We start from the raw sequence: 17350 nt of genomic DNA, 5'->3' as shown, positions 1-17350 counted from the left end.
TCCATGGTTCGGTCAGTTTGACATATTGGACAAGAACCAACTCAAACCGACCAGATGTCCATCCTAATTTAACACATACTCCCTCCGTCTCATATTATAAGAGAAATTCCCTTTTTATATTCATTAAATAACGAATGTATCTAGTTTATATATAGACCACATACATTAATTATTCAACAAATCTAAATAGTAAATTTCTTTTATAATATAGGAATTATAAGAGAGGGAGTACCTCAAAGATGAATGCTAAATCCATAGGTTATAGGTCTAGTAAATAAATTTGCAAAAGGCACCAACACAAACATTTTGATGAGTGACCTTCATATTTTCATCTTGAGACAACTAAAATGAGCATAAAACACTTACAAGGGCAAAATTGAACAACTTGGTATCTATCAGAAGTATGAAACTTTGTTTATAGAAATTAAAAACATTTACAAGGCCAAAATAGAACAGCTTGGCATCTATCATCAAGTATGAAATTTTATTTATATAAATTCATAAAGTAATCGATGCTATAATAAATTCAAATCAATAATGTCATTTAACATAATATACTAAAAGTAAAAATCCTTTGAAAGTGCCATTGTAAAAACAATTTAGTTCATCCACTTATGAGCGGGTCACATACCCACACCCACACCATCTTGTATGCTGGAAATATTTGAAGCTACAGCTTCCATGTCGTCGAATCCTCCTCTCCTCACAATAAATTCTGGAGAAATTATTTGTCCAACAACTTTAACATGGGAGATGCTGTACCACAGTAAGCCAATTTATTACAGCAGAAAAACATATAAGCAAATAAGAAAGATTTTTTACTTAAAGAGTGATACCATAATGTGAGTGTGATCGATATACACAAAAGTGATGAACAAAGAACCTAAATCCGTATGCGTGTGCGTGACAGAATATCTTAATTAGTTAGGTGTACGTTGATTCAATGTCATTCAATTGTGTGTTAGGAGAGAGGGTATTCAGGACTATTGCTATTGAGTTGGTTAGGAGAGATATGTCTCTGGTTAGAAATCTCTAACTCTGGACATGTGATCCTATGCTCATTTCTATTGAATAATATACATATTTCATCAATCTGGATTTGTGAAATCCATCAATGAACAACTTACCAATTCCATTTAAATTGGCAATCACGCTCTTTAGTCAATATTTGACCCAAATGATAATATGCGAGAGGAAGATATGAGATTTGAGAAACATACCATGTGTAGAATAAATTATCCTTTCCATTTTTTTGAACACTTCCTAACAGCCTCACTAGCAGAAAACCTCCAATGCACAAAACAGGTTCAGGCAGCTTGAAATGCTGTAACTTGTTTTCCTGTACAATATGCCACCAATGCATTTCAAAATTCATAAATGTTGGAATAAAAGGGTTTTTAAAAAAGATCAGAGAAGAAAAAGAAAGATAAAAACTGTAAACTGAATTTGTGAAGCTATATTGCTAAAGATGTTATTCGTAAAACTATACAAGGTCATGCTTATTTATGGGCGATGAAGGCTCAAGCCCAAAACATACAATCCAAGCCCAAAATATTCAATCCAAACACAAAATAATCAAAATAATATTTTGTCTTCGGCACAACAGCTATATACTGTATTCGACTCTCTCGAATACAACTGACTTCTACTACTTCGACTATGTCGAACACACCAATGTTGAATACAAACTTTCTACAAAACAATGAATTACAATTTCTAACACACCACCTAATTCATGTTTTCGAGATTTCTCACTCCAATGCTTTTCTTCAACTCATCAAACCTGACTTTCTTCAGGGGTTTGGTGAGTATATCAGCTAGTTATCATTCTGTCTTGCAATGCTCAAGTTCAAGCTTCCCTTTATTTACTTGATCCCTAAGAACGTGATATCTTCTCTCTGTGTTTACTTCGGCCATGACACACAAGATGACTGGCTAAGTCGATGGCTGACTTGTTATCTACCAAGTACAAACAACTTCATTTTCTTAGGTTCCATGACTTTATCTCTTCTATCAACATCTCTATTCATACTAGATGACATGTTGCATACAATGAAGTCACGTACTCAAGTTCACATGATGACAATGCCACACAATACTTTGCTTCCTTGAGCACCAAGAGATTGGAGCGCCTTCGATCATGAATATGTAGCCTGCAGTACTCTTCATCTCATCTTGATCTCCATTTAAATCTGAATTAGTGTAGCCATAAACCTCTGCATTTGTGATGATCTTCTTTTGTTTTGGCATCAACACACCATGATCAATCGTACCCTTTATGTATCTCAGCACCCTCTTAACTGCATTGAAATGAAAATTCTTGCGGTTTCTCCATGAATCTGCTCAACAATCCGCACGTTGATAGATATTTGGCCTTGTATTGCAAAGACACCTCAAGGATCCAATGATTTGTTTGAACATTGTTGCACTTACAAACTCATCATTTGTATATGTTAAGAAATGTGGTTGGGCGTAACTCAACCCTACAAAACCGGCTTATAGGTGAGTATTGCCCTCACTTATAAAGATATGTTCAGGTCGTATATTGTCCAATGTGGGACTCTTAACACACCCTCTCACGTGCAGGACTAGACAGCTGGAGCGTTAAAATAAATGATGGGTGGTCCGATACCGAAAACCTGATAGCAGGTGGTCCACCGGATCATAAACGAGACTCTAATACTATGTTAAGAAATGTGATTGAGCCTAATCAATCCTACAAAACTGGCTTGTAGAGTGAGGATGCCCCCACTTATAAGCACATGTTTAGGTCATATATTGTACGATGTGAGACTCTTAACAGTATTCTTCAACTTTGCTCTAGTTTCTAATGGTGTGACACTTGCATTACAGTTGATCATCTTGAACCTTTTAAAGATATTTGGGTATACTTCTTCTAGTGCAAGAACACTCGTTCACTTGTATCTTTGAATTCTATCCCTAAGAAATATGACAATTTCCCTAGGTCGGACATTTCAAACTCTGGCATCAACTTCGACTTGACTCTTCTTATCTCTGCTTCAACAAATCATCTACATACAGGCATAGAATAATTCAATTGGCCCTGTCTGCATCATTGACATACACTCCATGTTCAGAGACACACTTTGTGAAACCTGCTTTGATCAAGAAGCTATCTATTATCTTATTCTAAGCCCTTGGGGTTTGCTTCAAACCATATAAAACCTTCCTCAATCTATATACCTTTGACCCGTGCCCTTTGATTTCGAATTCTGGTGGTTGACTGACATGGACCTCTTCTTCCAAAGGTCCATTCAGAAATACTGATATTACATCCAGCTGATGTATCTTCCACCCTCTATATGTTGCAATCGACACAATAATTTTAATTGTCTCCATCCTTGCAACTGATGCATAAACTTCGTCGAAATCAATGCCAGATTTTTGCAGAAAACCTTTTGCCAATAGTCTTGCCTCTTATGCTTGGCAATTTCACCATTTGACCTTCGTTTCAGCTTGTAAACCCACTTCCCATCAATTGGCTTCTTGATTGGTTTTTTGACAAGTTCCCAAGGTTTTGTTCTTCTCGATTGCCCTTAGTTCTTCTTTCATGGCTGCAAACCAATTCGAATCATTCATGGCTCGATCCAAATTGATTGATTCTGCTTCAGCCATCATCATTGCTTTTTCTATTAAGTCACCATCTGCATCGAATGCTTGATCTGAGAATCTCACATATCAGCTAGCCTTGTTGACTCAGCTCTTGCTCTAATCGATCTTCTGACATTTTGCTCAGATGGTTTTTCATTTCGATTGGTTGTGAGTTCAGTTTGTTGGTCCTCTTCAAACACAGTTGTGACGGTATCTGACTCCTGTCAAACTGACTTATGACTCCAATCCCACTCTTTGCTCTCATCCACTAGAAAATCTCTATTGATCACTAGTTTATCATCATTTGGTAAATACAACTTATATGCACCTGTCGGATGATAACCTATGAGCACAATGGTCTGTCTTCGATCATCTATTTTCTTCCTCTATTGCTCAAGTACATGCCTGAAACATATTGATCCAAAAAATCTAAGATGACTAACATTTGGCTTCTGTCATGTCCAAGCCTCATTAGGAGTTTTCTCGACTATCTTCTTGGTTGGACATATGTTAAGTATGTACACAGCCGTCGAAACTACTTCGCCTCAAAATCTTTTTGGCATTTCTTTAGCTTTCAACATACTTCTCGCCATGTTTAGTATACTTTGATTCTTCCTCTCAATTATACCATTATGCTGAGGAGTATAGAATGCCATGACCTCTTGCACTATACCTTTCTCATTTGCAAAACTTGGCAAATTCTCTAGAGGTGTATTCACCACTAGGGGTGATCAAAACCAAACCAACCCAATAAAAAACCGCAAATCGAACCAAACCAGACCGAAAACCGCAAAAATCGCATTTTTTTCGGATGAGTTTGGGTCATTTTGTGGCAGAACCGTGCGGTTCGGTTCGGTTTGCGGTTTACATGTTGAAACCGGCCCAAACCAAACCAAACCGCTGAACTTATATAATACCCCATATTTTTAACTTTTTTTACCTTTAATTATATATTTACCTAGAAAATAACTACAGCCCATTGCTTACAAAGTTACACTTCAAGGCCCAATTTCCAAAACCGGCCCATTGTGCAACTTACAATCTTACCCTAGGTTTCCATCGTTCCACTTCTACAACAAACAGCAAACACGAAGCAACACAAAACAACCTTCAGCTTCAGTCCAAATCGCAATTCGCAGCAACAATCGTTCGTGACCTCAGCTTCAGTCCAAATCGCAACAACAAACAACAAACACGAAGCAAGCACAACAATCGTTCCAAAAGTTTAGCGTTTCAAAACCAAAAGTTCGTGACCTCGGTTTCTATTATCTTCAGTTCCAAATCGAAACACTGAAGGTTATTTACAATTTCTATTATCTTTCGGTTTCGATTAACTTTTGGTTTCGGTTATCTTTCAACTTCGATTATCTTTCTATTATCTTTCGTTTTCGATTATTTTTCTGTTTCTGATTATGTATTTTTTATTATCTTTTAGACTTTGAAAATTCTGCACCATTTTTGTTTGAAAAACACTAACAGTGCTTGTGTTGTTTGAAATGGTTGAAGCATATTTCAAAGAGTAATGGTTGAAATGGTTGAAGCATTTTTGTTTGAAAAACACTAACGTTTATGACATGTTGATAAAATGTAATCATATTTCAAAGATAAGCCTAGTCATAAGTTTTTTATGGTAGTTTAGCAACCATGTGTGGACTAAGATAATCATATAACACGTATATGACTTTGTTCCATGAAAATGCTAGCTTTTTTATGGTTTAAAATCTGCCAGTTTTGTTTTATTCACTAATTGTGTGACAATTATGTTGGCTGTTAGTAAGAATAAATAGAAACTAGGCATATTGGGCTATCTTGGAAATATGTTGGCTGTTAGTGTTTTTTGTGTAACATGTATTAATTTACAGTTTTGTCTACATGTTGAAACTTTAACAAAATTGCTTGGTTTTGTGACTTTGTAAGACTTTATAAGACTTTATTATGTAATTTTTGGTTTGTTGTAAGATTTTATTGTGTTGTTTAAGAACATATTGAATGCCCGCCTACTGTTGTTGTTGTGGCTTAGTAAGATTTTATTGTGTAAGCTTTGATTATGAAGAGGTATAAAAATTACAACTTACTAGATTATATAAAATAAAAGTTTGTATTTTTTAAAAAACCGAACCAACCGAACCAATCCAAACCGCATTGGTTTGGTTTGGTTTGGTTTGGTTTTTTTTTAAAAGCCAACCGAACCAAACCGAACCGCATGCTTTTTTCTCTTGCGGTTCGGATGATTTTTTAAGCTAAAACCGCCCAAACCGCACCGCGAGCACCCCTATTCACCACCACCATCAATTCTCAGTTTCTTCAACTTGTATCTACTTTGTTTCTCGACATGCAATTTAAACTTCTTGAACTGTGTGAATACCTCACTTTTCCTTTTAATAAGGTAAATCCACAATATATGGTGAATTCATCTATGAATGTTAGGAAATAGCAGTTACCTCCATTCGACCTTACTTCAAAATGTCCACACACATCAGAGGGAACTAGCTCCAGCTTTTCCTTCGACCTCATGGGCAAATCATGCTTGAATGCTTTTCTAGCCTGCTATGCTTAACAACATTCCTCACACACCTGACTTGGTTCCTTCGCCAAAGGTAAGTCATACACCATCTTCTTTTGGTTGAGTATAACTAACCTTCTGAAGTTTAGATGTCCATATCTGTGATGTCATAATCAATTTTTGTCTTATTTTGCAGTCGAAGCAAGATACTTGTGATTAACTATGTTGATAAGTACTTTGAAGGTCTTGTTGTCTGCCAATGGTGCTTTCATAATCAATCTTCCATCACCATCATACACCTTCATCTGATTCTTTTCAAACTTCATGTTGTACCCTTTCGCAAGTAATTGACCTATGCTTATCAAGTTACTTGTCATCAAAGGTACATACAACAAATCAGTGATGTTAGGTTTTCGACCATCCTTTCTAACCACAAATATGGTTCCTTTTTCACCTGATGTGACGTGTCTATCGTCTGCAAACTTGATCACTTTCTTGACTGATTCATCTAACTTGGTGAACCAAATTTTATTTCCAGTCATGTGGTTGCAGCATCCTAAATCTAGGTACCACATGTTGATTTGCTCATTGCTCGAATGAGTATTTGCCATTAGTAGCACATCATCAGAATCACTATCTCGAGCATGTGCATATTGCGCTTACTAATTATCTTTTTCTCTTGCTTCTTTCTTTCTTCGCCAGTCTTGAGTATAATGAACAAATCCTTGATAGTTGTAACACCGCACCTCCTTCATTCAACTTGCTTCCCAGAATACTTGTTGCCCATGTCTTTCTTGGTTGAATTAGAGTGATTCTTTGAATTCTTGCTTGACTTCCATCATTAGCAAGATTCTTTCTCTATTTCGACTTCTCTTTTCCAAACTTCTATAGATGAAACTTGCTTGCAATGTTTGTTCAACCACTTTTTCCCTTTTTGAGTTTCTCTGCTTCATCCTCATTTGATGAGCCTCTAATGAAGCTTGAAGTTCTTCTAACTTCATCTCAGCTAGGTTCTTGGACTCTTCAATAGACACTACAATATAATCAAATTTTGCAGTCAGAGATCTCAACACTTTCTCAATCTTTTGCAAATCGTTGAATGATTCACCACACGCCTTCATCTGGTTCGTTAATAGCACAACACATAAAAAAAATTCTGAGACTGATTCATCGTCCTTCATCTGAGTCATCTCAAATTGCTTTTTCAACGTCTGAAACTTCACACTCTTCAGTTTTTCATCTCCACTGTACAAGTTCTTCAACTTGTCCCACGCTCCTTTGGTCGTTTTTTCTTCAATGATCTTCTCTAACACGTTCGGATCCACACACCGGTGAATCAAGAACAAATATTTTCCATTTTTCTTTCTTTGATCTTTGTTCGCAGCTTTCTGAACATCATCTGCATTTGCTTCCAATACCGTCACTCTATCATTCACGATTTCAAGCACATCTTAAAATCTAAAGAAGACCTTTATTTGCGCAACTCACCTCTCATAGTTTTCACCTTTGAAAATCGGTATATTAGCTAGATATTGCGTTGATGTTGTTTCGTTTGCCATTAAAGATTCACTCTGAATCGCAACACGAGCTTGTTGATACGAATTTGTTGGAGCAAAAGGGTTTTCAAGAAAGATGAGAGGAAAAGAAGAAAAGAGAAAAGAGATAAAAACAGTAAACTAAGGGCCTGTTTGAAAGGCTTTTTAAAAACTCTATTTTAGTTTTTGAAAATTTAAAAACTAAAAACTTGTTTGATTATAATATTTTACAAATGTGTTTTTAAAAACTCTTCACAATTTTTCCGTTTTTAAAAGCAAAAAACTGAAATGGCTAAATTGTGTTTTGATTTTTACTTTTCAGTTTTTAAAAACTAAAAACAAAAACTATTTGTGAAGTAGTATTGCTAAAACTGTTTTGCTTTTTGGCTCTTTATCCAAAAACAAACAAACATGAACGATCTCTTTCAACCCTTCTGCAACTAAATGAGATAAGTACCTATTAATAAAAGATTTAACCACCAAAATAGTTTACTATTCCAACCAACTACTTTGCCCTACCAATTCCTTCAAAGTTGAAATTTAGGAACCAAGATCTAATTGTTGCCTTAACCTTCATAAAGTGCTTCTTCCACTTAGAATTCCATCTTAACAATCCCCACTTGTTTATCCTTTGTTTGTCTTTTGTCAACATTGTTATTATAAATATTTTTTTTCTAGGCATCTATGCAATGGAGAAAATGGATGGCACATGTTTCTAAAGAATCTAATTCACTTGTTTGCACTTTTTTGGTTCATACTACTACTGCCACTAGGCATGGCAGAGTGCAGGGTTGATTAACTTCCCCTCTTGGCCCTTCCGGTTATTTGAATTGTAGGATACCTCTTACATAAGCCAAACAATATTCCCTGCAGAAGCTTAGATAATTCAATTTAGCTATGGCTGTACCTACTGAACCCTCTCTTGATATCCAAGGGACAGAACTGACTGGAGTTTGGTGGCATAGAGCCAATCTATGTGTTTGTCGACCTTGTCGTGTGTGGAACTAGTAAACTTTAAGGTCTAGTCTTTGAGTTTAATTTTTAAGTTTCCTGTGTCAATGTAGGTAAGAGAGTACTCATAAATATTAAATTTTATGGGTTAATTAATAGTGTCAAAACCAGTAATTTCCATATCCATCATGGATAAATTTTGCAGTACCCATTGTCATCCTTACTCATCTAGCCATTACCTTCTACTATTTATGATTTTAAGCTAAGTCGATACTCTGATTATCCACCCAATGAATTAACTGTTTTAACTTATACTATATCAGAGCCAATTAGCATTATCCAAAAAAACTGCATGTTAAATTTCATTCAAAAATTGAAAAAGAAAAAAAAAACTAGATAATGATATTTAAAATGGATAGTCAACCACCACCTCAACTAACCTGAGACATTGGAAATATAGGCGAATTATATGTACATATGCCATGCCTACTAAAAGCCATTTTATCACGGAAAATAAACTTTGAATCTATTTCAATGGGGTCACTTGTCCAGCCATATTTGAATTGGATAGCTTTAGCTGAATATATAGGGAAGCCGTCATTAAGATAATCTGACAAGAAATACAAATTCTATGTCAGCATAAGCAAAAGTTTGGAAACCTCAGCATACCTTATTTTTCAGTTCAAATTGATATACACAATACATCAACATATCTATAGGGCTAACCTTGGAATGGTTGGACATGAATCTCTGTGACAAGACATATTTTGGAATACAGCCGATAAAGCAAACTCTCAGTAGCAGAAGGATCGCTTTTCCCTGTACTCGACCAATATGACGGGCCATGTTCAGTAATATCCCTAGGCTCCAATGTATTTGCAAGCCTTTTTCTTATGTGATCATTCGTGCTGGATGCATATATGGCTTGTGCGATGCAGTTGTTCATGGGAATGAGAGAAAAAGCTAGGAGCGCATAGACTCTATGATTTCTATTTAGACGCTCTCGTTTTTCTGTATAGTACCCCACCTTGTTGCCATCAACTACAAACAAGTTGTCAACCTCAATGCTACGAACAACACCAGATATTTCAGGAATCATTTTCAAGCAAAGTTGCTTGCAGAGGCCATTTTCAATAACTGCAAATATTTAGATTTCATATTATTACTATTTAACAGCAAAATAAAGCCAGAGAATATTGAGCTACTCACTGCATTAGAGAAACAAGTGACATAAAATATACAGGACAATTTAGCATTAGAGAAATTCCCTTTCAGAAGCATGCCATTAAAATTCACAAACTTAATATAGCATACATAAAAACATTCCATATTAATAAGCATTTTAAAAAATATGGCCGAAATCCTATTTTGCAAGTGTATTCATGCAACCCCACAACCGTTGTATTCCAAGGATAAAAATGATAAAATCCTAGCACTGCAAGTAATAAAACACAAATAGCTTACCGAAATCATTCCAGGAACTAGAAACAGCAGATGCACAAACAAGATCACGAGGATTATCCAAATAGGAGAAAACGTTAATTGACATGTCATGTCCGAGCCATTGGATTAAATCCAAATTGGTTTTCGCTTTCGACATATTCTCAAGTATAAGATCCTGATTGAAAGCAAAAGTAGTTATTCAATAACTGCAGAACAGCTAAAGCTCAATGCCAGCAATAGTGATATCAAAACACAAACTGGAAATCTTCATAAGCATGGTCATCATACTCATGAGAAATATTCTTCCAAAAACCAGTTCAATGCAAGGCAAATTGCACATTAAGGAGTTGAAATCAATTTCTTTAAAAAATCAGGCCCTTTTAAGATTAAAGCACTGACAAATATATGATAAAATAAAGTTGAAAATTTGCCGACCACCAAAACATGATTAACATATAGTGCCTCGGATGAACATTATACAACTTAAGAAAAGCATGCCATTTGAGAATTCACCAAGCCAAAGCAAGAAAAATGGAATTGATAATTGTTTACACGCGCGCGCATCAAGGATATAAATCCTGGCCATTATTGGTGATAGAACAGAACAGGGAACCCAAATATGGCCGATCCAGACGCAAACCTTGATATCACGGGGACAATCACAGTCAAGCAATAAAAATTATATGGAAATTTTGCACCAATGACCAGATCATGATAAGTAAAAATAAGAATATAAGGAAAAGAGACATTCAAGGAAGGAAATCCATGCTTGTATTGAGAAAATATAAAATCACAATGTTGCATGCGAAAACTTTGAACACACATACTCATAGGCATGGAAAAGGAATTACCTTTCAGCAAAAGAGTACGAATCTGAGATGACAAAAGAAACCCTAGAAAGTGAGAGAAAACAAAAGCGTAGGAATGGATGGCACGGGATTTATAACTGTGGTGTCTTAAGGGTAGAACTCTTCTAGAAGGACAAGTCATCCCTCAAATAAATATTTTGGGCATTTGTTTTCTCTATTTTTTAGGTACTTTTTCGGAGAAAAAAATGTGTGGATTGAGATATTTTTTAGCCAAACTTTTTATTTATCTATTTCTCTGATGTCTAGCGTACAATGTACACGGTGTGTCGATGCTAAATCTTGTAATTGTCGTTGAATCTCAATTTTTTAATTTTTTTTACTTACCAACTGGGCAATATTGTCATCTATTAATCATTGTCATTTCAAAGTTTTGTTCACTTCGCCCCCGCCCCCCCCCCCCCCCCCCCCCCCCCCCCCCACACACACACACACAAATGGCTGGCTGCCTTGGGTTTCAATTGATTTGTGCTTAGCCATGTGTTGAAAGTTCTCAGTGAAGCCATGGACCTCTCAGGTCATCTTTATCATTACCGCCTTAATCATCACCAATGTGATGATCAATATAATAATCTCACTTCTTAGAAAACATTTTTATAATCGGTTCATTCTTTAAACATTTTATATTTTTCAAATAGACAATTTAGAAAGTGATCAAACTAATTTACCTAAAAGAAACAATCATGGTCCACTCTCTTATCAAAGCCTTCCGGAAAATCAATAGACATGGATAATGAAAGTGTCAAAAATACACTTTATTAAAAAAAATTAACAGGAATGGATTATAGAAATCTACTGAAACATAGTCTTTTCGATGGTTTCACTGTTATTTATTTGAATCTCATTTGCAAATAATAAATTTTGTGACAGTAAACTACACTTGAAAAAACCCAAGTTCAGTGAATGTAGAAGAATGTTAAACCTGTTTATACTCATGACTTTAGATCCCAAGCCCTTCCTCTTCTTCTTCTTGCTAGCTCCACACTTTGAGTTCTCGCCATGAGATTCTCGATTTGCTTCAGTGATATCTCCATCACTACTTTGTCCCACAGCATTTTTCGAATTGGGCTCCACCAACTCTCCTTCTTCAACATCATCATATATAACATCGAGAATGTTTTCTCCTTCCTGCATTCAGTGAATCCAAATTGTTAATCATTGGATATTATTAGCAAGCTGATGAACACAATGCATACCATACATCAAAATTGTTAATTATAGGGTTTACGACTTTAATTCATACCGGTGTTTTATTCAGAAAGGAAACAAAAAATTCATGTCAAAACCCTAATAGCAATTGCAATTCTATAGTTTTTTTTACTGAATTTGATATGATTGGTAACTTGAACAATACAACGAATCTGTACATGAATAAACGAAATTCTCAAAACAAAATGGCCAAAAAATGAACCCAAAAGAGAACTAAAAATAGAAAATGAAGAATGATACTTGAGATCAAAGAAATTACATTCCATTCTGCAGTGCTCAATTTTGATTCTCTCGCATCGCTCAATCTTTCTGTTGCGCAATTCCTCTTTCTCCATCTCTCACAGTAAAAATCCTTCTTCCGCTCTCTGAAAGATGGGGGTATTTCTGGCACGAGAAGAATAATTTTATTTTCTAAAATAGAATTAGAAGAAAAAAAAACATCTAAAAACCATGTTGTATCTATATTTTAAAATTTAGAACTTAGATCAAGAGAGAATATTTATAGTCAATCAGTCGTAGGGATGACAACAGGTAGGGCGGATGCGGGTTTCACACTACCCAAATTTACATCTTAAATTCGGATGACAAAATAAATTCATGTTCACATCCGTTGAGTTCGGGTTTTTTTATCATAACTCACAGCAAAATACATAAAATACAACAGCAACATTGAAATTTTCCATCAATTTTCCTACAACTTTTCAACAACAACATTACAATTTTCCATCAATTTTACTACAACTTTCCAACATTAACATTACAATTTTCCATCAACATTGAAATTTAAATTAAAGTATAAAACTTTTCATCAAATTTGTTACACTTATATATATTTAGGGGTACTTATGTAATTTCAGGTCTAGGCGGGGTGAGGTTTCGGATGCGGGTTTCACACTACCCAAATCAGCACCTAAAATATCGGGTGGCACCCGAAATTAGTCAATTCGAATTTTTACCGGTTGACTCGAGTTCGGATGCGGATGAACCCCGCGGATTTGGGTCTTCCTGTCATCCTTTCAGTCGGAGGTTAGATCAAGAAACATATATAATAATGATTTAAGTTGTGTCAAGTATTATTCAGAATAGTACTTTATTTTTGTTAAAATTTTAAATTATTGATGTGTGATTCGAATCATAAAAATGACTCACTCAAATCAAACTAAATATGAAAAATTAAGATTTTGCTTCTATAATTCTGATTTGAATCACATGTTGTCTAACTCAAATCAAGCATGTTTTGAAAATTAGGATTTTGCTTTTGTGAGTTTGGTTTGAATCACACTAAAGCATGACTCGAATAAGAGAGGTTTGATTCAAATCATGAAGATGTTTGACTCGAATCAAAGTCTGGCAGTAAATTTTGAACTTTGGTTCTGTAATCTAGATTTGAATCGAAGATTGATGTCTGGAATCATTAAAAGGATTTATGTAAATCATGGAGCTGATTTTCTTGGTTCTTAGATCTTAATTCAAATAAATCAATCTCTTGATTATACTTATGCTATTTGCTCTTGACTTAAATCAAATGGATATTTTCTCACTTTTTGTGTATTATATTCAGCACATATAGAAATCATTTTTCCAAATTCCTCTTGTAAGATACATAGTTATATGGAAAACATATCTTAGTAGTTCATATTTTTGTTAGGGATATTATTTTCAAATCTACTAATAAACCTATATATAAAGACTTTGTTAGTATGATATAAGGGGAGTTGGAAATATCATTGATGTGAGAGCTTGATTACTTCTTAGGATTGTAGAGCATTTTTTCTCCGATGGCTTCAAATTTCCTAATTGAAAAATATGAACATAATGTGGATAACGAGTTTACCAAATATAGCGGTATCATAGGATCTTTACTTTAGTTGTGGATGAATTACGAAGCCACTACCGAACGTTGGAACATGACGTCCAAAACATCATACAACGCTAACAGGAGGTCAATCTCCCGAAAGAGGTGGAACTATTGGATCCCGAGCCACTCTCGAGCAAATTTGGGGGCCCTGTTCCCGGTGATTTTAAACCTTCGTCTTTGGCCAAGTTTGATGGATGCAATGATCCCTACGAACACGTCACATCCATCAATATGCATATGACCATCATAGGAGCACCAAACTCTCTAAAATGTAAGTTGATGTCAGGTACCCTTAGGGAGGCCGCCCTCATATGGTACACAGAACTTCCACGCACCTCAATTAATAGCTATTAAGAGTTGGTAAGGAAGCTGGTGCACCAGTTCGTCACTAGTTGCCACAATAAGATATTCACCACCAGTCTGTTTAACACCCGCCAAGGTCCATTAGAATAGCCGAGGAACTATCTCGCCCACTTCAATGAATCCACCATCAAGTCCGTCCCTTGAAACCAAGAAATGTTCCTGGGGGAGTCCTAAAATGGACTTAAGGCGGAACACTTTAATGAATCCATCGCCTAAAAGTCGGTACTCACGCTCACCGAAGTAGTTGTTAAGGCGGAGTGCTACATCAAAGGCGAGGAAAGCAATGCTCAAAAAAAGGCCCGCGAAGCCAAGGTGCGGGTCTCCGGTTTCGAGAGCTCTTAGCCCTCAAAGAAAAACAGCTACACCTTTCACGTAAATAACAAATCCCTATTCAAAAGGGTTGGAAAACGATTGAGAGTTTTACGCCTTTGAATACGCGATGAGAACATATTTGACACGAGGTACTCCACTCACATAACATCCCAACATCGCCTGCCACTAGGCCTAGGTAATGGCATATGAGACTGAAAGGTGGTGTAAGTTACATAGGATTAAGGACATCGTAGTGATGATAGCTACTAGTTAAAGAAGGAAATAGAAAAGGTTGATACATGAAGCAACCTCAAGAAGTATGTGAATGGTGACTCCTCCAATCAGCCGTAACGATGTAACCTGCGTGGGCGAAAAGATTCCAAAAGCCGAGGGTGAGCAAAACCTAGAAGCATCCTAAGACAAAGGCGGTAAAACGGTGTGTCATACCCTCAACACCATAGTCGGAGGATTTGTCGGGGGCAACGAGACATGCTACGCTCGCAAAAGATACGTTGGTCAAGTCATGAGTATATAAGACCTCCCTGATATCACAAATACAAAAGCACTCGAATAAGATGTGTTCGACATCCATTCTCACAACGATGATCCTATGGTCATCACCATCGAATGCCAAGAATGAGAGATCAAAAGAGTCTTAGAACTCCTTTGAGAGAATGTGTCTCGACCCTGAAGACTTGAAGCCCTTCAAGGGATCATTGGTTGGATTCTCAAGAGAACATATCACGTGAAAGGCTTCCTCACCTTAAAGATCACATTTGGAGGGCAATAACATGCCAAAGAAATAAAATCTAAGTATTTAGTCATTGATGCCCCCATTCTCATTATGATTATTAGGCAACCGGTCTTTAACCGACTGGAAGCCTCTTTGTCTATCTTGTATCTATGTATGAAATATTTGTTCCCCAACGGGCAAGTGGGAGTCATTTGAGGAACTAGAAAATCGCTAGGAAGTGCTACGTAGAAAGCCTCAAGTTAAAGAAGACACACCTTACAGGCGTAAGGGCGAAAAATGCCATCCATAAGATAACATTTCCCGAAGAAGCTGGCGAAAGCAAGGAAGCTTCCTATCCATCCTCACAGTCCGGTGAAGCTTGAAAGCAAGAAGGAATCCCTTCTCCTTTGGAACTATCTAGGCAGTCATCCTGTTCCTGTTATTTATTCATGCAATTATTTTATCTTTTGTTATTTACCTAGTTGACATTTTCCCATACACGAATATTAAAACTCAGCCGATTGTAAGGACAAGTTCTTAGTTGAAATGCACTCTTTTTCCCATTGCACCTCCTGGGGAGAAAGAGTTTTTAATGAGTCATCTCATCCTTATTTATCTATGTTTATTCGTTATACCATGCCTATGCAAGAAATCCAGGTCTATAGAGACAAATAATTATATTTGTTAGATCCCTAAAGAGTGAATCCTTGTCGGTCATAGAGACAATTATATTTGCTAGATCCCTTAAGAGTGGATCCTTGTCGCCCATAGATGCAATTATACTTGCTGTATTTCTTACTGTCCATATAGGCAATTAAATTTGCTGGATCCCCAAATGGTGGATCATTGTGGCACATAGAGACAATTATATTTGCAAGACCCCCCCAATGGTGGATCCTTGTCGTCCATAGACACAATTATATTTGCTAGATCTCCATATGGTGGATGCTTACCGCTCATAGAGGAAATTATATTTGGTGGGTCCTCCAAATGTGGATCCTTGCCACCCAAAGAGACAATTATATTTGCTGGATCTCCCAATGATGGATTCATGTCCCCCATATAGGGCAATTATATTTGCTAGATCCCTCAAGGGTGAATCTTTGCCGCCCATAGAGACAATTATATTTGTTGGATCCCCCAAGGATGGATCATTGCCACAACTTAAATCATTATTTTGATTCAAACCTTCGACTAATAAACTAAAAACATATTGTGTTAACCTTAATCAAATAACCCAATTATTCTTGCGTAAAAACACTTAAATACTCAAACCTAGAATGCACAACTATGTGATGAGAGTCAATTACAACAAATAAACCACATACTAAATTGCAAACGACAAAATAAATGAGTAGACCTATGGGGCAAACCAACTTCATGGATGTTTTTTAATGAGATTCTCCTTGAAAATGTGTACATCACACAACATCTTGGCTTTAATGATTCATAGCATACAAAAAAATTATACTAAATTCATTTGAATCCACAACTTTTTTATTTATTTTCGCATTCTAGTTCTCAGGAGAAGGGGTAAATAGACATCCGACTTTTAATTAAACTAAATCATCTAATTCAAATACTATTTAGTTGAAGATAATATCTTATCTCACTCATAGGTTTCTCACACACCATGTGTGTTGTCAAATTTGCCCTTATGTTTCCGGAGGTGTATCTCTGGAAATACTTTTATTTATTTATTTTAAGTTGATTTGTTCCGTAGATACATATACAAAACCTCTTTTTAACTGAATTATTTGAGAGTTTTCCCAAATGTTTTTAAAATATTTTCGTAAATGCATCTCCGTATAAAACCCAAATTTTGGAAAAAAAATATTTCCAAAAGTGTATCTTCAGAAACAAAGACATAAATGTAATTACGTCAGATGTCCAAAAGAATATTTTAGATTTATTAATAAATTTATTAATATACTACTACTTCAGATACATTATTTATTCAATATA

The 17350-nt window shown here is 35.9% G+C and overlaps 1 protein-coding gene across 3 annotated transcripts; it reads right to left on the bottom strand.

The window, feature by feature from the left end:
• Positions 1-465: 465 nt before the first annotated feature.
• Positions 466-12596, bottom strand: LOC131630332 (F-box protein At4g00755-like). 3 transcript variants are annotated; one of them, XM_058901121.1, is made up of 7 exons: positions 12379-12593; positions 11833-12038; positions 10066-10219; positions 9328-9738; positions 9042-9211; positions 1221-1339; positions 466-756 (listed from the first exon to the last, which is right to left on the bottom strand). In XM_058901121.1, the coding sequence occupies exons 3-7, from the start codon at positions 10199-10201 to the stop codon at positions 624-626; spliced, it is 969 nt and encodes a 322-aa protein (XP_058757104.1). In that variant the 5' UTR covers positions 10202-10219; positions 11833-12038; positions 12379-12593; the 3' UTR covers positions 466-623. The 3 variants fall into 3 exon arrangements, with proteins under 3 accessions (XP_058757104.1, XP_058757106.1, XP_058757105.1); XM_058901123.1 differs by lacking the exon at positions 10066-10219 and having other exon boundaries at positions 12379-12596; XM_058901122.1 differs by lacking the exons at positions 11833-12038; positions 12379-12593 and adding an exon at positions 10896-11290.
• Between the last annotated feature and the right edge of the window lie 4754 nt (positions 12597-17350).

This window comes from Vicia villosa, unplaced genomic scaffold (genome assembly GCF_029867415.1).
Source record: "Vicia villosa cultivar HV-30 ecotype Madison, WI unplaced genomic scaffold, Vvil1.0 ctg.000673F_1_1, whole genome shotgun sequence".
NCBI lineage: Eukaryota > Viridiplantae > Streptophyta > Magnoliopsida > Fabales > Fabaceae > Vicia > Vicia villosa.
Note: the sequence above shows the minus strand (reverse complement) of the source record. Positions and strands in the feature narration are given on the sequence as shown.

What these genes read in the sequence shown, in the direction of transcription:
- LOC131630332 (XM_058901121.1), bottom strand. Translation starts at nt 10,201, where the DNA reads ATGTCGAAAGCGAAAACCAATTTGGATTTAATCCAATGGCTCGGACAT. An exon ending in TCATGTCCAACCATTCCAAG is followed by an intron (nt 9,212 to 9,327) that starts GTTAGCCCTATA and finishes ATTTCTTGTCAG; the next exon opens with ATTATCTTAATGACGGCTTC. An exon ending in GATAATTTATTCTACACATG is followed by an intron (nt 757 to 1,220) that starts GTATGTTTCTCA and finishes ACTGTGGTACAG; the next exon opens with CATCTCCCATGTTAAAGTTG.